Here is a 23654-nt window from a genome sequence, read left to right as displayed (position 1 = left end):
GCTGAATAATGTTTAAGTGATTAATAGCACAATGTAATATTCAGCAGTCAATGTCTTGTCTCTCCATGCCCATTATTTTCAAACTATTCAACATATTATATGAAACAAATACTATTGAATTACAGCATGTTCTCATTGGCCAGAAACTCAATGCCACGATGCCTGGGTACTGCCTGTCTGTCTGATTTTTTCCAGGAATATGTACTTCTTTAGCAACTCACACGTGATTCCTGGAAGTGTGCATAAATAAATGAGTGTTATTTTGATCAGCTGCTGTCAGGCTAGTGAATGTCATAAGGATGACTCCAGTGAGGGTGGAAATGGGGTTTGTCCTGCAGCACTTAGATGCATGACTCCAGGCTTTCCTCTTGGGGTTTGCTGCCACTCTTCATGATTTCATCAGCAACTAACCAGATGCCATATGAAGGTTTCAACTCTGCAGCCTTTTGCTGTCCGGGGGCTCTGTGGCTGCTGAATGTCTCTGCTGACTACCCAAATGGGAAATATTGATTTATTTGAATTTCCCTATCTCCCTTATAATAAAAAATGATCATTAGTTTTGAGTAGATATCAACCAACCACTGTCAGACAATATGAGGAACAAACACATATATAAAGGTTTTTTCTTTTTATTTCTCTGACTCCATGTCCCAGTATTAAACACTATTTTCATGAATCAGTATTAACGAATTCGTGGTGTTGGACTTTTTACTTATGTAGTGGTTTTCATGCAATGGGGAACGATACCAATCTGGAGAGAGCAGTGTACTATTGACAATATGTCATCTGTTCAAAAATTAATAACAGATATAAAAAAACATGCTGTAAGTGATTCAAGCCAGGGAGCTGGTGGAGGACTTCAGTTGACTGCAGTGGATAAAATATGAAACAATGTTGTGACCTGCTGAAAAATCTATGTATTTTAAAAAGTCACATTGTTTTTTTTATAACTTCATTTTACATCATGTGGTATTTGATACAAAATACTTTTGCAAAATGATCTATAAAGTTGCACGAAACCTGTGAGGCAAGGTTCACATCTATTTTTTGTTTTAGACTAAATTTGAGAAGTGACAGCGCAGCTGTCTGAGCTTGACATTACTTGATGAAATACTAACATAAAATTGACAACTGAGTAATTAAAGGTATAGTAAGCGATGTGGAGGAAAACGAGGAAAAAAATTGTTGATATTTGAGTGAAAACCAAAACAACCCCCCCCCCCCCTCCCTTTCATGCTCTTTCTGGGGCTCCACCCCCGAAGTTCATGGACGCGCATTGTCATGGTAATGGACGTAACACTGCAAGCTAACCAACATGGAGGAGTCTGCAGCGTCTGCTGCGGGACGGTAAGTTATAGTTTGATAGCAGCATGTATTGCTCTGATAGTACAGGTGGCTAGCCTGGCTAACACCAGACCACGTCTCAATCTCATGTAAGATTAGTGTGATAGCAAACCTGTGTTTGTATGTCTTAATGACTGTAAACACTTTGGAAGCAGTGAACAAACACCAGATACACAGCGACCAACAACACAGCAGCTACGTTGTAGGTTACGTTAGCACGCTGCTAACGTTAGCTGCGAAGCTAACGTGCAGAGCGTCAAACAGCTGTAGTAACAACTCTGCTACTTTACAAATAACATCACAACAACAACATCCTGACTAACTAGGCAGTGAGCTGTCAGCAGGTAACGTAACAGTTTATGTGAAGCAGCGCTGATGTTACTCACCTGTCCGGCAGATAAGCGTCCGCCTTCACTCTCCGCTTCTCCGCCAGGTCTCCATCGGTTCCTCCGCCAGGTCTCCGTCGGTCCCTCCGCCGTTAAAACCATACCGATGTGTCCGCGAGTCCTTGTCTGGTCAAAGTCCTACTTTTATATTAAATGTTCTTCTACCTTTGTCTTCTCTGGATGTTTCTTGGTCACCTCTCCGTCTCCACTATGTTTGTACCAGACGTTTCTCGCTCTGACTGCGTACACTACGTAACCTCCCCTCTCCCTCTGTCTGACCGTGAACACGCATGAACGCTCCCTGTCTCTGATTGGCTGGAGCATTGTTGCGCTGGCTCGCTCCATGCTCGTTCCGAGCCACACATTTATCTGCTGAAGCCCAAAGCCCAGAGCCCAGGCCGTGTGTGTGTGTGTGTGTGTGTGTGTGGGTGGGGGGGGGGGTTGTTTTGGTTTTCACTCAACTATCAACAACTTTTCTCCTCGTTTTCCCCCACATCGCTTATTATACCTTTAATGTGTCAGGACCTACATACAAACAGCTACGTACAAATCTAAATTATCCCACTGCAGTAGGTGTAAATTGGTGAAAGCTGTATCCTTTATCAACAAAAAAAGCAAAATTCATAAAACCATTTTCTTTCAGTGTCTTGTTTATTAAGTTAAACTGTCACAGCGTGCAGTCAGTAAGGATTAGTCTGGTGCAGGTTACTAAAATATTGTAAAACATCCAGATTGGCATCTCTGTCATCAACATAAGGAGTTTTATAATATGAACTCCAGAGAATCACGTTCAGCGTCGTCTGGAGTTGCCTTTTCAGACAGGTATCACACAGCAGGATATTGTGTCAGATGTGTTTCCACCTACTGGGAGTACTCTGTTTGGTTTAAGTGAGGGGTGATGCATCGGTAGAGCGAGCAGGAGGCAGGACATGACACAAAAAGTATGTGCAGTCATGTAGTAATGTGGTCATAAACAACGAGTCTCTTGTCACTTCTTGAATTTGTCAGATGATTTTTGAGTTCCCTAATCTCTTTGTCTATCCAGGTAGGCATATTCATTGGCTTCCATTAATCAGATTGTCATTGAAAAACATGTCAGAATTCAAAAAAATAAGACTGCAAGTGCTTGTACATTACATTCATATTTTATCAATAGCTTAATTTTAATAGTTTTATTTTTCAGTGCAAGGTTTTTCAGTGCCAATATAACTTTTTTTTCCAATACAAGTGTTTCAATGCCAATGTTTCTTCTTGAAGTTCAGGCTTTGTTTTCAATGCCAAATTTTAAATTCACTGTCCTGGCTCCATAGATACTAAGCCAGAATACAAGATCTATATAATGCAGTGCTGTTACATCATGTAGATGCTCTTTACCATCTATTTAGCACCTGGCTTTGGAGTTTCACCTACACAGAGTCAGCATCTGTGTATTTTCCTCTCTTAATGCAGAGCTTGTGATGAGTGTTACTGTAGCTGACAGTAGCTGGCCAGCCCACACACACCTGACACCACAGCCTATGTGTCACGTTGAGAGGGCACAGTCTCGACTATGCCAAGATCATCTCAGCAGAGATACAGAAATATCCACAACGCCACAGTTATACAGTACAGCTGTATGAGTCTAATAGAGAAACAGCAATATCTGAAAAATCAATGCTGCATAGATGCAGTAGTTAGTGCCATTTATTAATCCATGTATTAAATAGCACTGCTATATATTATCAGTCTTAATATGTATCCTAAAACCCTATGAAAAAGCTGCCCAGAGAATGGCTGGCACAGAGAATTATTTTCTACCTCGCTCATTAAAGACTAAGTCAAGGGTCTTAATTACTAATCAATTGTTGCCCCTCCTCTGACCACCAACATTATGCTGCTGGATAGTCAAACAGAATAGTAATGTGGTCCATCCTCCACAATTGATCTTCTTTGGAGTCACTGACTCACACACTTTTCTTTCCTTTTTTTTTAATCGCTGCTCAAAATTCTGCTGGCAGTCTACAAAGAAAATATTTTGCAACCGGCACCAAATGGCATCAGTTGCATTGTCAGAAGGTTGTAAAATTCCTGTAGAATTTTACAACCTTGTAAAAGCTGTATCTTTATCTAAGAGTATAAAAAATGAGACAGGGATTTCTCGTCCCTCAACAGCCATTGCCCTTGAGCAAAGCACAAAATCCAAAATTACTACTCTAAAGCTGCCAACCATGGAAGACTGTACTGTGCTGGCTAGCTACCAGGTGTGGATGTGACTAGATCAACAAAACTCCTCTATAGTATAAAACGTCTTATGGTTGGAGACTGTAAGAGTACCTAAGAGGACTCAGTTAGAAATGCCACAGTGCTATATCTCTATACACTTTGGGGTACAAATGTCTGGAACTTTACCTGATGGACAAGCTTCAGTGTATATAGTGTAATATAGAAAATTCAAAACCTTATACCGCTTTAATTTTTTCAAATTGTGTATATTTGTTTAAATTTCAGGGTGCTAAAATGCAGTGTCACATCCCACAACCTTTAATAAACCAGCACCCTATCAAAAATATTCCTCTTTTCGTAATTTCATTAAGTAAGTCCATATCATTAGGAGTGATTACAACAAGAAAAACCTAATCTAGTATTCATTTGGCCACCTGACTATTGTTTAAAAACAGACTATTTTGAACCAATCCTTTAAAGAATTGAATATGGTTTGATTACATTAGACCTTTATGTAAGATGTCTTTGTCTTAAATCACCAGCACACCATTTCCTTTTTAATTAGCAGCTGTGATTTCATATTGCATGCCTCTGCTTTTAACTGCCACTGTGACTCACAATAAGAAGGCTGCAGGAATTAACAGAAGGAAATGGAGACATTAAAGGTCAGCCTGTCATGTTCTCTACAGCAGCATAGCACTCAGAGCAGCCCTCTGTAGACGGGCGCTTCCTGTCAGACCAATCAATGACATGTTACGATTGACATGTGGAATTCAAAGTGCTTTCCTTAGCAACAAAATTGCTAGTTTCATCTGCAGGCATGAGTGCTCAAGGAGGTTGCATTTCAGACTGTGATTGTTATATTATGCAGTTTCAATAATCACAAAGTGGAAGATGGGTTCCCTCTTTGACTGACTGGGGTCCGTTAGGAGAAGGCCCAGAGTGTCTCTGCTGGAGATAACACACTGTTTATTAAAGCATACCCAGATAGCAAAATTCTTTTGGCCCATATCTGGCCCACACCTGACATGTTCATCCGGCCCACATACAGCATGGAATGATGGCACTTGGGCGGTCCGCTCATGTTTGCCAAAAGTGGGCCATAACCAAGCCATCACAATGCCAGATGTCAACCAAAAACACACCAAATAAACCAGTTCGGCCAAGACTGGCCCAAATATGTTTCAACAAAGGTGGGCCAAGTATGTTTCCTTATATGTGGGCCTCTTTAGGCTCACATCCGGATTAGTCATTGCCATACTTGCCATATTTCGGCCAAAGATGGGCCATATTCGTTTTGTGATATTTGGCCCAAATGTAGCATTTACTACATCGGCCAGTTTAGGTTCACGTCTGTTTTATCCGGGCCAGAAGAATGCCTACAGTGCCGGATCATTGCCTCAAGTGGCCCACATTCGCATGCTATCTGGGTACCATGTCATTTTCATAGTTTACTCAGGATACCTTTGCTGATCAATTTCTGATAGTTTTAATGTGTTGCTTGCAGTCATGTGTTTTACATGAAGGACATTTGACAAATTACCAGGAAAAACATTTTTCCATTTTTATTGATGTGTGGCCTTGAAATCAAATGCTGATCTCAAAGTAACATGTTAGGAGACACATTAGCATCTTTGCACTCAACTGCCACATAAAGGATTATTTCTGTGTTTTTGTTTTTTTAAGGGGGAGGCTCATTTTAATGAAAATTCAACCTATTCCTTGCAAGTGCGCCCAGTTATTCTTATTTCTGTAAAAAAGTAATCAAACTCTCAAATCAAATGTGTCCAATCAGTTGTGTATTTTCCACATAAAACAAACCAATTTAGAAACAATCTTACAAACCACAGTCAAACAAAGTCAACCCATGGATCTCAACAACTCAACTATCTAAGAAATGACTTCATTTTAAACACGTTCTCCATTTATCAAATCAATCAAATCAGAGAAATTGAAAAAACAAACAAACAGTAATATCAAAAATGATACTGCATTTATATTTGAAATGATGACCAAGTCTCAGCTTTCACAAATCAAGGTTAAATTATCGATTATTTTTAAGTTTTTGCAGTAATGACATGACCTGAATGATATTCTCAGATTGCAACCTACTGTGAGGCTCTTGTATGTGGTCTAGTGAGAATGTGGTCCTATAGTGTTATCACAGTTTGTATTTACTCAAATGAAGGACAGATCATTGTGTAAAAACAAACCATTTTAATCTGCTTAAGTTATGACTGGTCACAGTTCAGGAGACTTTGCAGTAATTAACTCTGCAGACCATCTTCCCACCAGGGTCATCAAATTCTCCCTCAGATAGCTGTGTGTTTTAAAGTTTAGGGGTTTAAAGTGGGGTCCATGGATTTTTGGCCTCATGTTTATACAGTGTAGTTGCATTCTGATAAAATAACTTCAGGGTTAGTATGAATAGTAGGTATAGGTACAGTGATAATGAATTGTTACAAGACCCATTTCACATCTTGGCATCTTGGGATATCAGTATTGTATTAAGACAGACATGAAAAAATCCAAACCTATCCTTTAAGACCAAATCAACTTGACTCTATAGTGTTCATTGTGTCATAATTGAAAAGCCCAAAATTCAAATATACATCTGAGAGAGCGTCCATCAGTTGGTTTCTGTGACAGCAAGCACAGAAACACCGGCTTTATCTTTATCGGAGGGAGAATGGCTCTGTGTAACCTCTGTGCACAGTGAAGGATTGGAGCCAAACTGAGCCTTATCAGAGAAATGTAATGAACTCTATTCAAGCTGGGGAGTATTAGAATCTCCCCTGTCCAGCATTTCAGCAGCGTTATCCTCCATTTGCAGCTCTTGCAGAGCTCTTAATTACTAAGATGTGTTAAGGATTTATTTGAGCTTCCCTGATCTTCATTTATCTGTCATTTCACTAAATTTGCTGTTGCCAGTCATGAGTTTGCACTAATTAAATTGAGTTGTCCTTTTTTAGATTACATGTTGTGAAAATGTTTCATTGAAGTATACCAAGGTCATTAATAATATATTTAATCATTCAGCAACACATAGAATTATATCAAATACTAACAATAAATCCTTCCTTAATTACACTGGTTATATTCAATTAATATCTCAGTTGATGAATTGGGGAAAAGAACTTGACTGCTTTCCTAAAATGCATATTTTTTCAATTAAATTTGTTTTGAAGCTGTCATTAATCAGTGTACATATTGCTTAGCGTTGCTGACTAGTCACTGAAATACAAATCATGCTTGGGGCTGTGCATATTTACATTACTGCTCACTGTAGTCTTTGATTACTGCACCATAGTCTCAAGAATGCTAAATAAAAACTATACTTGGAACATCAGAAGTCCTGCATGCTATATGTACTCATAAAAGAAAAACTCCTATCCTCTTTAAATAGCAGAAGAACACATGTAAAACTCCCCAGAGGACGTTGTATACTTAACACTGTCACTGGTGAGTGATTAGAAGTTGTTAACCGATAATTCATTGTGATAATAATAGAGAAAGCAAATATTTAACAAGCATGCAATGTGTGGCAAAACTCAAACAGTAATTGACTAAATAGATTGAGATAAGGACATTATAAAACAATGTTCTGAGTGTTGTACTACTTAGCAGATATGGTGTTTTTGTTCTTTTCTTGTGCGATAAGACCAGCTATAACTTAGTGTGATATCATGCCATTTTGTCTCTCATGCTCTAGTCTGTAATTTCACCAGCATTACTGAACACTGTTGACCTCTTCAAATCCATTACAGTTTTATCGGGGCAATTCTGACAAGTGACTGTAATGTGTATTGCTCAGACAAGCAGGATGGATCTCTTAGCGGTTATGTGGTCTGAATATGTCATTTGACCTACCTACCATGAATTACTTCAGATGCTAATTCAGGACACACTTTATATAAGCTGTACAAGGGTGGCAGTTACTGTAAAATGCACTCACTTGTCTACAAGGTCTCAGTAGTCTTAATAGTCGACAAAGCTGAAGAGAAAAAAATATTAATAATAATAATGTCATTTTGATAGCTTTCATGCTGGTACAGGCATCACCCACGCAGCAAAACTACAGTAGAGACTTTATAGCTGCACTAATTCATTTCTTTGTATTTACAGTGGATCAAATTACAAAAAAATGTAACTTAAAAGGAAAAGCCTATAGTGACAAATCCAGAGATGTGTCAGCCGACTATGCAATTCCCCACAGCTCTGTTTTACAGTCTTTAAGCTCATTGTCAAACTTCTCCTTTTTGATCCAGACTCACCACTGTCAACAACCTGAAGAGTACGGTTTAGACCTGCTCTATGTGTAAAGTGCCTTGAGATGACTTTTGTGTGATTTGGCGCTATATAAATAAAGATTGATTGATTGATTGATTGAATGCAGCAGGAAGTTGTTTTCAATGAAAAGCTCTGATAAACCCAACATAAGCTTCAGGCCCAGCACCAAGTGTGCCACATGTACTCGCAACCACTGACTAGGTTATTTCTATTGCCCCAAAGTTGACCAGAAAAATCAATTAATGCTCCTTTAAAGCATCAAATTAAACATATTGCCCTATAAAAGTCTATATCCAGGGCATATAAATAGAATGTCTGTAATCTCCAGCAGTCTATTAAGGACTGGAGTCTCCTCTGACTAGTTTTGAACTATTGCACTTTGCTGTGAAATGTGTAGAGTTTTGAATCCTATTTAAAATTTAACCTTGGTCCTTGAAAGGCAGAATTTTCATTATGAATAGCAGATGGTCAGAAATATTATCATCTCATCCCAATTTCTGATGAGTCATAGAGGTAATGAAGCAAACAACAAATGGTGCCTAGAAAGAGTGTAGAGTGTCTAGAAATCCTACTGATAAAATATATAGTGGACTCATATTCATGTTGAAGGATTTGCTGCACTTCCTTTGACAGTTCTGTGCTACCAGCATATGCATGTATAGGAAATCATTCAGCAATACCATATATATACCCTTTCTACAGCACCAAGGCACAGGAATGTATTTTGAGATATGGACAATACAGACCTCATACACTGCAGACATGGAAATTATTGGTTTACAGAGGTTTGTGTGGAGGGCTCCCTATGCAATGTCAAAAGTAGTTCAGCTGAGATAAAATTAACAAAGCTGTGAAATCTCTTGCAAATTAAATCAACATCAGACACCCTAATTGATCTACTATTTTTGAATATTTTGGTTGTTGGCGTATTTGATATTGATAGCACTGCAATCAAGGTATCGTTTTTTAAGGCAGCAACATCCTTTATAAGGGGTGGCTGTGACTCAGGTGGTAGATGGAGGTCCAATCATCAATCCTTGACGACTCTTATTTGTACGTTGAAGTGTCTTTGGGCAGGAAAATGAACCCCAAATTGTTCTCAATGGTTTTCACCCTGTGTGGTAGCTTGTGTCGTGTGTGAGTGTGTGAGTGTGTGTGTGAATGGATGTGTGTGAGCATCAGAGACATTGTAAAGCCTTTTTGGATAAAAGTATTCTATAAATGCAGCCGTTTAAGCAGAATTCTATCTTGCAATCAGACACATTTAGTGTAATTTTCTTCATTTCTATTTTAATCCTAACTGTAGTCTCTGTACTCATACCAAGGCATCAAATGCATTGCTTGTGGAAGAAAATCAGACAATAAGTGTCACTTTCTCTTTTCTTCTTTAACCCAGAATTCTTCTTGGAGCTGCTGGAGAACACGGAGAGGTCCCTGCACGAGATGTTTGTGAGGACGTATGGCAAACCTTACATGCAGAACTCTGAGGTCTTTGCGAACTTGTTTGCTGAGCTGAAACGCTATTACACGGGAGGAAATGTCAACCTGGAGGAAATGCTTAATGACTTTTGGTCACGACTGCTGGAGCGTATGTTCACGCTACTCAACTCCCAGTACGTCATCACAGAGGAGTATCTGGAATGTATCAGTAAGTACACTGACCAGCTCAAGCCCTTCGGAGATGTGCCCAGGAAGCTCAAGGCTCAGGTTACCCGGGCATTCATCGCCGCACGCACATTTGTTCAAGGGCTCTCTGTCGGCCGGGAGGTGGCTCAGCGAGTGTCTAAGGTAAACATGTAAAATTCAAATTTAAACTGGATCATTGAACACCAAGTCGACTGCTTGATTCTGTCAGTTCCAAAATGATACTGTGCAATTTCGTTTTACTCCACACACTGATTATGCTGGAAAAATATTCCGTATTTGACCTCAGGTGAAATTATGATTTGCTGTGTTTCATAAGCAAATTTCAACAAGGCCAAGGTCTTGTTTGGTGTTTCTGCAGCAAGCACACTTTTCCCCCTGGTTTTCTACTGCAAACAAGTTCCTCCCTGATACTTTTCCGTGTGCTCTCTTGGTACTCATCTTAAGAAAGTTGGGCCTCAGGCAGCTTGTTCAGGTGCTGTCTGGAACACTGCATGCAAATTGCTCAGGAGAAATGCCCAGACACTGACAGAGGAGAGAAAAGAAATAGCTTAAGAAATTGTCAGTTTGTATTGCTCTATTGGCTAATATTTGTTCACCCGGTATACAGAAGCCATTAATCATGCTGTAGCCTTAGTATTCTGTTTGATGCAATCGTAATGCTGCTTCTGCAGTGTATCATACTGCCCTGGGACTGTGTGTAGTTTTTATCATGTACAAAGTAAGATTAAAGGGAAAGAAAGAGGCTAAGGCTTTCAATTTAGTCACACTCAACAACAACAGGGCTGTTTCTGCATGCCTTCTTATGTGTTGAGAGAAGCACTGATAAGCACTATGCTGCAAATCCCTAGCCACCCTGGCATTACATTCACCACTGTATTGATATCAGTTAGATTGGATTATCAACACAATTATAAATATTTATAGACCCACTATATGGAATATAAACAGAAGGCAATGGAAATATAGAAACCTCCATCATCAGAGACAGAAAAATCACTGAGGAAAAGTGCTTCTCTATACGATATTCATTATCCACTTTCTGTTTGACCATAGTGCACTCCATGAACTTTAAACATGTTCCCACTATCAGTTTACCTCCCACCAGTAGTAGTGGCGAGGCTAATTTATAAGCGGTCGCAGAGGATGTGTTGTAGCACGTGTTTACCGAGTTACACCCTGCGTTTCTTGTAAGCGAGCATGTCCCAGCTTCACCTCTTGACATTTCATCGGGACCTGAGATCCAGGTCATGTGTCTGAGACTGTAGCCCTTTGATCCCCAGGGTATAAACTCATCATGAGGGATTGGGTGTAAGCATAATGAAATAAGACACTCTGCTTGAGGTGTCTGTTGCAAAGCGCTTCTAAGATGTGACATCCATGCTTATTGCTACCGGGATATATTGAATTAAGGCAGATAATGTAGTACTTTATATCTTTTCACAGCTTAAGAGATGAGAAAAATGGGCGGGGATACTTTGGGGTAGCAAAGACTCATGTCTGGAGTCTGCGTCTCACAAATAAAGCTCACACTTATCCCCAATGATTAAACAAACAGAGTATCTGCTTCTGTTTATTTGATGTGATTAAAATCTTCTATATGCTTATTAATTCTTAACGTGTTTAAATTCTCATGCGGCTAACTGACTGGAACAATTTTATCAAATGAATACAGTGCACTTACTTGAGCCAGACAGCAGTGCATTTTAGACCTGCAAAGGCGTAGACAATATGACAACACTGTGCTGTGTTTCCATTAGAGTCTTGGTGGTCATTAATGGGCTACATTAACTTTGTAAAATGAATAGGTGATTATATTACACTGTGTTGCCAGTGTAGATCACTACTGAGTGAAACATTTATTCAATCAGTTCAATCACTTAATTGCATTATACAACAGAATTAAAATAATGAGTTTTGGTGTATTCATTTAATTTGTCTAGTTATTATTCATAAGATTTTGTAATGCAATCTATGAGAACATGTGAAGGCACTATTAAAGAACGGAGTCAAACAATTGTCCAGAAATATCATTATTGTTACCTTATTGATTAAAGTATTATCATATTGCTAATTCATATGATGATTAGTGTCACAGAGAAAAGACGGTATGTTTTTAAAGTCACATCATTCTTTTTTAGAGGTTATAGATTTACTTTTTATGTATTTTTACAGTATGATCGAATGAATTATGATTGTTATTAGTAGTAGTTGTAGTAGTAGTAGTAGTATTAACAATCATAACTAATAAGAATTATTCATTATAACCTTTAAATCCACTGAAACAGATTCCTGTCTATTTTTTGTAATGCTGCCCTACTCATGTGTCAGGTGTGATAGATGTGGACTGGAACATTTCTAGAATATTCAGTTTCAACTTAGTATGTGACAAGTCGCGGCAGTCGTCTGCCACTTGATGTGTGAAGTTGTCAGGGCAGGTCTGCCCTTCCTTGAAGCCTGACTCTGTTGGGCTACAAAATAGCCCCACTCCTCTTTATGATACTTACCACTGGGATTAGAAAGAGGTACAGATCCAGGCACATCAATCATTAACACATGTCACCGAGATCAGGTCAATTCTCTCATTTGCAAACTTGGAGAAGACACCCACACTCGCAGCGGCTAGGCACATCCCTTGACACTTTACATCTCTGAAACACACTTTTTATTCATAGAAAAAGCTTTTGTCTTTTCTTCTTGTGTTGTCTTTACAAAGTCTTCAATTTAATGTTGGCCCCTCTACAGATTATTTTAAGATTAAGTTTGTTGCTTGCTTTTCACTGTAGTTTGAAAAATTGTTGCTGCTTTCGAACATAATCTCTCACCACTGAGATTCTCATTTTTTTAATTATAAATCTAAAATAGACAACTACAACTGTGGTGGGTTTCAATATCACATAAAGATAAAAACTCTCCAAACTCAGAACTTGTATTAACTTGTATTATGTTTTCCTTAATTTGTGTTTGCTGTGTAAGGCTCTCAGGCAGGCAAAAATCTTTTTAAAAAAATTAAAATTGTATGTTTTTTAATCTTATTTTTATTCTTTTATGTTTCATGTTATAACCATCTGTTGCTCCATTATCCTTATCACTGTAAAACACTTTGCAATATACTTTTGTGAGTACATTGTTAGCATACCTGTGCAATCTAATGCAATCCCACACAACAGCTCTGTCACAAATTCGACTTTTACGAAGCCTATACATTTTCTGTTTTTGCTGACATTGCCAGAAAGGTGATAATTTGACTTTATGTTTATTACTGAGGTGCTAGTGGGTGGTAGCGGTGGTGTACTGGAGTGCATTAAACTGAGAAGTGTTCCTGTACAAAATATTTTGTCCATCCCACAGGGGATTGGAAAAGCAGAATTGGCAGAAAAGTTGTTTTGGATTGCATTAGATTGCACAGGTGTTCCTAATAAACTGCTTGATGAGTATTATTTTGCTATATAAAATAATATTCAAAGAGTTATTACAGTCCAATGCCAATTAGAGAGAAACTTTCAGCCACTTGATTTTCATTTAACTACTTTCCATAGTTTAGGCTTGAACAACTTGCTTTACATTACCCATTTCTTAAATAATGAGGTATAGGCAATAATGCATAATGGTCTTTAAAATATCATGTTACTACATAAAGTACTCCTTCTTTTGTTTAGCAGATCCATAAAGCCTTGGTATGCATATTCCAGTGCAAGGACCAAAGCCTATTTAATATCTTTTTTCATTTATATATTAGGAATATTACCCATAACCCTTTCACTACCACAACAACAGTATGATATTACATTCATTTATAATATCAAACAATATGTTTATCTATTTAAAGTCAGTATCAGTGTCTGTTGTTCTCCCAATTTGGGGCTGGTGAAGACCACTGCAAAAGATATTTGCCATTTGTTCTTTCACTGTACTTTGTAGTCATGACTTACTCATAAATGTATGCCTTTATATATCCAGCTGATTAAGAGCTCATCAACTGTTTCTATGGTAGCCAACACCTCTGCTACATTTCAGGCTCAAAATAAATTTGTGTGATTGGGCTGAAGGTTTTCTCTGAAAGACTGAAAAATTATGTTTCTGCCCTGCTGATATAGTTTTTCATTCAATGTCTTTTTGGCTTCAGGTATGTTATTATACCTTAATTTCCATTTAATAAAAGAAACCTGACTTATTTCCACTAGCACATAAGATATTAAAAGTGGAAGAGTACAGTAAATGATACATTGGAACGTCCTAGCATTGCAGGTCTGGGTGTAATCTGGAAATGGATGGGTTTTCAGCCTGAAAGATGCTTAATAAGATGCTTGTTGGTTCATCATGGAACACAGAAAAAAGGCCATTAACTGCGACCCAGGAGCTTTCACTTCAAACATCTTGACAAGGCTACAGAATTCAAGCAGCTGAGTGTTGAAAGCAAGAATGTTGAATGCAGTATGCTCTTTAGAAATCATCTAAGAAAATCACTTTTTACTAGGTCATGCAGTAAAGTTTGTATTTGCTATCTGAAATGTCACTATACCAACTTACACAAGGCAGAGCAGACAGTCACTAATAAGATGTTGTACATGTGCATTTGAAACACAATCTATTGTTCATGTTGTTTGGTCTGTGGATATTACTTCACTATCACTATATTGTACTTCCTGAATCGGATTTCTCTATATTTGCAATTATCTGCTGTTCATTGAAGGGACCAACAGTTGATTCATATCACAATATTTAAGTCAAATGAATCTGATTAAAACTATTTGCTTCAAGTTATATTTATGAGCAGGGCTTTATTTAATTGATACCGTACTGTTTTATTTCCATCCATCCATCTTTTATCCTTTTAATTACTATTGTTGTTTTATTGTTTGTATTCTTCATCATTATTATTATTATTATTATTATTAATCTCATAATAAGGATATTTTATTATTTTATTTTATTGTAATCATCATCATCATCATCATCATCATCATCATCATCATCATCATCATCATGGAGTTTACCTATATAAAAAGCTCATAAATTCCTATTTGTGGATTATCTGTAAAAACAATATGTGATATTTCTGCTTGTCCCTTCTACATCATGTGTTATTTATTATTTGGACCTTTGTATTTGATGGATGTTTATAGCTTGGTGTATGAGGAGACCTTACCACCCTCCTACTCCTCACACAATAACATCTGTTTGCATATGAAATCAGGGGAAAGGAAAATATTGAAAGTTTCTGGCAGATGAGTGGGCTAAATGAATATTTGACTTCATTAATATTTGACATTTAAATGCAGCTCAAATTACCTGACTGTTGTAACTAATCTAATGAAGGAGTCATGGTCACATGCTTTGAAAGCGTCTGGTCGGCCAAATCTCTCTTGTCTGGGCTCTCGTGTCATTTCTGAATGTGCAAACTAAAAAAAACCCTCTGCAGTAAGGGATTGCAGCCCTAAGGCAACTACAAACGTAGGCTCTGCAGCTACACTGTAGTGTTCACCATAGAGGATATGTGCCTCCTCAACTACACATTAGGAATGATATGGTTATGCTGGGGACTGCTAGAACTGTGATTAGTCAGCTTCTGCTGCTTTTGTTTTCTCCTACAAGTTCCAGATGCTGGAGGAGATTATTGATAATGAAGACAATGCTCAGGAAGTTGAACAAAGACAATAGTCTTTTTGTTTTCATTAATGCACATCAAGCATAGCCAGCTCCTCTGCAAACCTTCTGCTTATCATGACCCTGCTCTTTATTGCAGCAAATGAATTAATATGAACATGGAGACTGCATAGTAGTAGTCTCTTATTCAGTAAAGAGACAAAGACAAAATAGAATTTAGCTACAACTGTAACTCAAGCACTCACCATCACTACATAATATAAAATGTAACAGTTACTGTGGGGAATATAATAATTAAAGTAGGACACTATCTGATCATGTAAGATGCATCTCTCTGGTGTTGTGTTGGGGTGATCATTGGGTGAAATCTGATGCAGAACTATAAATAAAAACCTCCGTTGCATGTATCTATGGTGGGATTCCCATTAATCCTTTGCATCAAGCATAAATCCAGCTAAATACTTTATGAACCTTTGATTGCAACTTTTTTAGACAGCAAGAGTATTCTGATCAAATTCAGCTAAACTTTCAATATCATTTAGACATTTTTTTCTGTGGACATCTCACTTTGTGCTTCCTTAGAAATGTCAACTGTAGTGCATTTACAGTATGTAAGAAATGTAAAGAGGACCAACATTCAAATCCTATTGAACTCATGTAACTATTGAGATTATTATTATAACAGAATGTGATTCAAATGGATTTAAAAGTAGCTGTCTGAGTATCAATAACTCACACTCTGTGTTCTTGCAGGTAAGCAGCAGTCCACCATGTATCCGAGCACTGACAAAGATGCTGTACTGCCCGTTTTGTCAAGGCATGCCAACAGTTAAACCCTGTAAGAACTACTGCCTGAATGTGATGAAGGGGTGCCTGGCCAATCAAGCTGATCTGGATCCAGAGTGGAACCAGTACATTGGTAAGTCTTTTCAAGACCCTGCCATTTTTCTCTTTGGATCCTGTAATTAAAATATTGAGCTTGTCAATTCAGAAACTCCAGGAGGTATGGATATCTTATTGACAAAAACAAACTTGCTTGACCAAGATGATAGGAGTTACAATTTAAAATACTGGTGTAGACCCACTGAAATGCCAGCTCAAATTTAAAGGAAAAGAGTTGAGCCACTATGTTATTCAGGCAGCTTCCAGACGACCTTGTCCCAGTCACAAAATCACTATAAAATTGTTTACTTTAGCACGGTCTCTATGGCAACAATCATAAAGCCAGCTCGTCTAGGAATAAGACAGCTGTCTGTCCCTTGCGTCTGCTTGTCTGAGGAGCATTTTATATGCTGCATATATGAAAATAGGATTTCATATATATGGTACTTGTGAAAAATCCTTCACAGTTCTCTCCTTTTTGATAAAAAGATCAACAAAAATTACACACCGGTGTCAGTCAAACATCATAGCAATCAAAATATACAGTGGTTAATATGAATAGAATATTTAATAATTAATGAAATAATGAATTCATGCAATTACGTGATTAATATAGTGTAGTGCAGTGGTTCCCAACCTTTTTTTTTGAGGTACCCATATTTTTACTATTGTAAACTTCACTGTCATATGTTTGTGTTTGTATTTTCTCAGCTTTTACGTTAATGAAATGCTTAGAGACATTAAATATGTGGCATGTTTTTGTTTGCTATCAACAGCAGTGATAGCAGATGTTATCCCAGAGGCTGGATGCAGAAATCAAAACATATATTGGTTATACTGCCTATTTTTAGATCCCATTTTAAATGTTGTTTATACATACATTTTAGTTGAGTAGGCTATATATTATGTTATGTTATATCTGTGACAGAATTAAAGATCAGAGGAACAGCATTATAAAAAGGTGGAAGCCATTTGATAGTTACTGAAGCGGTTTGTCAGTTACTGGCTCTTGTGTCTCAACAGCAGCTCTGAAATTAGTGGCCATTATCATTCTCATTTTTCTGTTTCCTTTTGTTATTGCACAAATCACACTCGTTACCGCACCATCATATGAAAAAATGTATGCTTGAATAGAATAGATCCTTTATTGTCATTGTCACCAGTACAGCACAATTTAAACTTACTTTGCATTGCAAGACAGTACTTGATGATTCTTGTGATTGGAATATGTAGTGATCATCTGAAATATGGACTAAGAAGCAATGAAGTACATCCATGTGAGTACATATTATGGTAAATGGTAAATGGACTGTACTTATATAGCACCTTTCTAGTCTTTGCGACCACTCAAAGCGCTTTACATTACATGTCATTCACCCATTCACACACATTCATACACTGATGGCAGGACCAACCTGCTCATCAGGGGGAATTTAACCATTCATTCACATTCATACATCGTTGGCACAGCAACGGGAGCAATTTGGGGTTAAGTGTCTTGCCCAAGGACACATCGACATGTGGACTGGAGGAGCTGAGAATCGAACCGCCAATCTTCCAGTTGGAACAGCCGCCCCACTGTGCATTTAAATTGACTATTTACTCCAATTACCTGGTTGAATTTGATTGAGTGGAATATATAGCGAAAACCAACAAATAAAACAATCAATATATATTCCTAACACTACCTGCATTATCATAAAAGATATAACTATATTATTATTGTAAGCAAATTTAACAATAAGTATAATTAACTGGCACAACCCAATAGAAAACAATCATATGGCAAAATTCTAAATTCTAATCTGCAATTAGAGTATGATGTTTACCTCTTAGTGTACATGAGATACAATTATGCATCACCGTCCGTATAGTAGGTTCTTTCCCCAATATGTCATGTTTTTTAAAACATATTTATCTTCATTCATCATTGGTATCACCAAATCGAACCCTTGGAGGTCGGCCTACATCACATCCAAACTGTTATCCCTAATGCATAAAATCTGCTGAGTGACTTTAATAGCAGTAGTGGTTGTCTTCAGGTGCGTTCTATTTTTTGGCTCCTGGTGTTTTTCTAAGAACAACAGTAGTGGTTACATCATCAGCCTGGGGATTAAAATGAGCACACATAAAGTGGTTCTGGGACAACAACCCAGTGGGGTCCTGTGTAGCCTCTCCATATTCCAAGTGTCGATTCAGATTTCCTCCAAGTGAAGTGTGTAGCTCTCTGGTGTAGCTGGCCTCTCTGCTCTGCTGCCCAATTGGATAATTCTGTGAGTAACAACTGTGGGTAATTTGTCCAAACAGTCATGAGTCCTACTCTAACTTCAATTATTTCCCACCTTCTCTTTTGAAAAGTCTGTTCAGGGTTGTCACTTACATGTAACACATGTGACTCTTCACATCAATGGAGAACTAGGTTTGTAGATGCCTGACCTGTATATCTAAATGTAGGGCTTATTACCATGACTCGTATCCATCTTTTTGAGCAGCCAGTCTCAGTATGTGACAGGTAAGGGTCAGAATACAGTCCTTTCAATTGTCAAAACCACTATGTTTCCTGCTAAGTACTTTGATCCTTGTCAGTCCTCCTCTTCTTTTGCCACACTCAGTCATGAGTTAAGTCTTCCTTCAAACACAGTGTCTCCTTTCTGAGGAATTTGGAGGTTTTTGGCAATAGGGGAGTGTCGCCCAGGCTTGGGCTTGGCCAGGTGAAACTACTCAGCTTCAGTCAGTTTTCGTGTGTGGAAATCCCTCTTCTCAATTGAGGACCCTCTAGCAGTGACTGGCATGTCATCAACCCAGACCTATATGTCTCTCTTCCTGCTTTTTTACCACTGCTGCCGTAATATAACAGCAGCAGGACCTGGAGTGGTTCTTTCCACCCAGGAGACAGAGACTCAGGTATTCAGCAGTCCAAAAAGTTTTGTGGGGTGCCAAAGGTACTTCCATTAGTACTTTTTGAGGATGTTTGTATTATATTAGTATGCCTTGCCTTGCCTATTAGACTCACTAATGAATGGTTTACTATGACCTCTTCCCATGTTGTTATTCTGTAGGCACTCTGAGGCTTTCCAGTCCCCTAGACATGACATTAATTGGTATATTCATTTATATTCATTTTAGTTTATTTGTTAGTCCTTTGTTTTTATTCATCTTTACCTTTTGTGTTCTTCAATATTGTATCCCCTTCCCATGCAAACGCAACATCACTCTCTCTCATCCCCATGATGTCACAAGCATTTTCTTCTCACTCTGGGAGTTGATTACAACCATCCTCAGCGGCAGTGGTGGACAGTAACGAAGTACAAGTAATTCGTTACTGTACTTAAGTAACTTTTTAGCGGATCTGTACTTTACTTGAGTATCATTGTTTTGTGAGACTTTATACTTTGACTCAACTACATTTGGAAGAGGAAAATCTTACTTTTTACTCAACTACTTTCCAAAAACCTGTCGTTCCTTTCAATGTTCCTTTCCACAACATGCATGCATGACCAGCTGCTGTGACAGGTCCAAATGAACGTGCACCGCAAGTGTACCAATCAGAACACATCGTGTATCGAGCAGTTTTGGCCCGGCCCCCTACCTGGCTACTTGTCCCAACTTGCCTTCTCCTCCATCCATATCTCTATTAGCATTCATTTGACAAAGTTTCGCTGTCCAGTAGCCTGCCCTGCCAACACATGGAAGTTAAAGAAATATGTGTCTAGTGTGGTTTTCCCCCTCCCTATTAATTCCTAATCAGGTGATTTCCATTTAGTATGATGTGCTTATGATAATTTCAAAAGATATCAATACCAGATATCACAAATGGAAAACATTTTGTTTTCAGGGTGGTGTTAGTGGGCTTTTTAACCTTAAATGACTTGAATGAGTGTATAAAGGACATACCAAGACATTGGAACTACATTACACCAAATTACTTTTACTTTTGATACTTAAGTACATTTGAAGCCAAGTACTTTTATACTTTTACTCAAGTCGACATTTAAAGGGAGCACTTTCACTTTTACTGGAGTAATATTTTACACTAGGTATCTCAACTTCTACTCAAGTACGTGGTCTGTGTACTTCGTCCACCACTGCTCAGGGGACATAGACCTCTGGATCTTGGGTGATTTGAACCCTCACCAGCTGTGCACAGACTTAACTTTGCAACCTTGATTGTTGTGGCAATTTTCCAATGCCACTTGGAAAAATAGGAATGAGACAAAGATCCCTTTTCACATTTTATTTGCAGATTATCTCAGGTTTAAATTTAAAAATGTGGCCAATCTCTCTTTCATATTACACTGAAATCCAAGCACTGTTACCAGACTCTTTAAAAGTTATCTGTTCCACAAAGACAGTCACTGTTTATTCCCTGCAAATCTTATTCCCTTCTTTTGGTCATACTTCCATGCACTATCCTCTCTCCTGGTTTCCATTCTGTCATTTAGAAGTCAACCAAAAAAAAACAGGAAGAAACATTTGAAGTTTAAAAAGTAAAAATGTAATGAAATGTACTAACAGAATGCAGATTGGATGGGGAAATCTCATTAATTTTGTTTATTTAAAATAAATTAAAAGACATTATTAAATTAAACTCTCTTTCAGTTAATTATATTTCATTTAATTATTCCATTGAATAAGCCGTATCCTTCCAAAAATAGCTAAAATGGAGAAATAAAATAAGATAATTATTCACCATTATACACCACCATATATGAAGACATGTTATATTCATCTATATTTCTTTCAAGCCACTTTTGTTACCACTGCTTTATTCTCCTTTCCTGTGTGGGCTCATGACTAACATGTACCAGCACATGGAGGATAGACTGAGAAAATTGGATTTAAGGGTCATGAGGAGGTTCGTTGACATACCATTGAGGAAGAGGAATGGCAGCTTGTTTGGCTGCAGAATCAGCCAATGCATTTCTGCGTGTAACAAGATCACAGGATTGTGACTTTATCTTTGGCTAGAATACATACTCTTGTAAGTGCGTACAGTTTAGCTGCTTGTGCCGAAGTACCATTAGGTAACAATCAAGCTTCTATCGCTACCAAATCATTCACCACGGCATAGCCAGAAAGATGTTTTACCTTTAAGATTTCTCAATCGTGGTGGCAACTGAAGTCACTTATCTAAAACAATGTTGCATGCCAAGGACCGCAGGTGAAATCCAAGACACGTAATATGCAACAGGCCAGACATGTTTCTGCACCAGGATGCCTGTAGCACAGCCATCTCTCTCATGTAAATGCTGGTGAATCACCTGAAGATAATCCAGGAGGCCCCAGGCTGGGACTCTGGAGAGTGTTACAGTTCATGTAAAGCTGTCAGTCCATAGTACAGTTTGAGGAGCAGATTGGACTACAGCTGCTAGCAAAACCAAGTCCATAGCAGCATACTCATAAATCCAGTGCCTGCAGTAGTTTGCCATCCCCAAAAGTTAGAGCAGCTATTTTTTAGTTTTGGGAAGAATCATGTTGTTCAAAAGATTCACCCTCTCTGTCCATTCTTTAGAACATCTCCCCTCCCAAGTACGCCACTTCATGCAGACAAAACTGCAGCTTCACCGACGAGGCCTGCAACCTCGCTAAGTGAGAACAAGATGGAGTCAGAACGACAAGCTTCCCCAGCAGAGAAGCTATCAGCTTTTTGGAGAAGGGTGCTGACACTGGCACCTGGAACTCTTTCAGATTTCATTTTACCACTGTTGTATACACCATCAGACTCTCTACAGTTCCCTGGAATAGCCTGCTCCAACAGTACTGTTTATCTTTGCGTGAATGCAAACAGATACATCTATGTGGATGTAAAGGAATCAAAGAGAATGCTGAACATAGGTCAATGACTGTGTAGTGCATGTAGTTAGAAAGCAGTGATGCAAGAATCTTTGTGGGGCAAAGTATATTGCAGCTTAGCATTAGTTTAGTTTTTGAGTGTATCCCACACATAAAATATCAGGAACCTCACAAAGATCAAATGGGGATCCATATTGCACTGATAAAGGTGGCTGTTGCAATACTGCTTTTCTCAATGACTGGCATTGGGCCATCATTTCTCCAATATGTTTTGGTTCGTAAGCTGGTGTTAGTGCTCCAGTAACATGTGGACATGACTCATTAGCTTTAAACAATTCAGTTTGTCAGATAATTGGAGTGGTAGCACACCCCTGGGTACCCCAAAACAAAATGAGCTCACTCTTTAACCATTCCTGTGTGTTTACAAATGAATCAGTAAATTGTTTGCACTCAGCTGAAGGGTTATGCAGTACCATGATAATGCAAGGCAGGTCTTACAGCAGACATCATTGATATAGACATTGGTGATTTTTTTAGGAACTTTTTAAAAGTCTGAAATGTTGAAAATGTGAAAATCTGGCAAAGTCCAGCAATAGAAATGGTTCAATCTCACTCCATCAGATGTATTTTTCCTTTATCAGATATAAGGAAAGAATGTTGTATTTCTGAACCCTCAGTACCCATTTGCTCATTATCTTTTACTGCTAATGTGGTAACTCCAATATCAATCCAAATACCATCCTCAACAAGCCCAATCATTGCTGCTTTATCATTTAGGTGCACTGTCCCTTCATAGTCTCTCCAAGTCTGATTTATGTGAATGTTTCTTGTTCTTACATCTCTTCTTGGAAAAGAGATTTTAATTTCAATGATGATGCCAGATTAAATAGGGATGCAAAAATTTCAAAAATGTGTCTGTTATGTTGTTTACTATTAAAATCACAATCAATGATAATATAACAAGACACCAATCATGTTAAATAAAAAAAACTGCATTATTTATTTGCCCCTTTGCAAATGCCAATGCCCTTAAATAGCATTTGTATATTTCCACTTAATATTTCAATTCTTTATACTGTGCTGTTTGTTTATTATTCTCGTGAACTCTCTTAAATTAATTTTAATTGCACCTAACTCTCTTTTAACAATGTGCCTCCCTTCACCACACCTAAATGCTTTCAGTGTTCCATGCAAAGCTTTTATTAAAAGCTGATTCTCAAGTTTTTCTGAAATAAGCCATTGGCTGTTTTTCTTTCTTTACTACATTCTATTTGTATTCTGTATTTGTTTTACTTTCAACACACATTGTAAAACATCCAAATTACTTCTCATTAGTGTTAGGATGGTTACTTTTTAAATGCAATAGGATACAGTTTACCAATTACAACATGTAATTGGTGATGTAACTATCAAATCACACACAGCATTCTAGCTTATTATGTGATTCCCCTTTAGTTACTTTAACAAATGCAATAAAGCTAAAAGTCTCATAACAGTTTCCATGCT

General features: G+C 38.0%; 1 protein-coding gene across 2 annotated transcripts in view; it reads left to right on the top strand.

Moving 5' to 3' along the window:
* LOC128367752 (glypican-6-like) overlaps positions 1 to 23654 on the top strand; it is an 89321-nt gene that overhangs the window by 21708 nt on the left and 43959 nt on the right. For both annotated transcript variants that reach the window (XM_053328385.1, XM_053328384.1), the window contains exons 3-4: positions 9619 to 10010; positions 16227 to 16392. In XM_053328385.1, coding sequence (XP_053184360.1) covers positions 9619 to 10010; positions 16227 to 16392 — 558 coding nt within the window. The remainder of the gene's footprint in view (positions 1 to 9618; positions 10011 to 16226; positions 16393 to 23654) is intronic.

The sequence above is a fragment of the Scomber japonicus genome, chromosome 11 (assembly GCF_027409825.1).
Source record: "Scomber japonicus isolate fScoJap1 chromosome 11, fScoJap1.pri, whole genome shotgun sequence".
Taxonomy (NCBI): domain Eukaryota; kingdom Metazoa; phylum Chordata; class Actinopteri; order Scombriformes; family Scombridae; genus Scomber; species Scomber japonicus.
This window is presented reverse-complemented; position numbering and strand designations above follow the sequence as displayed.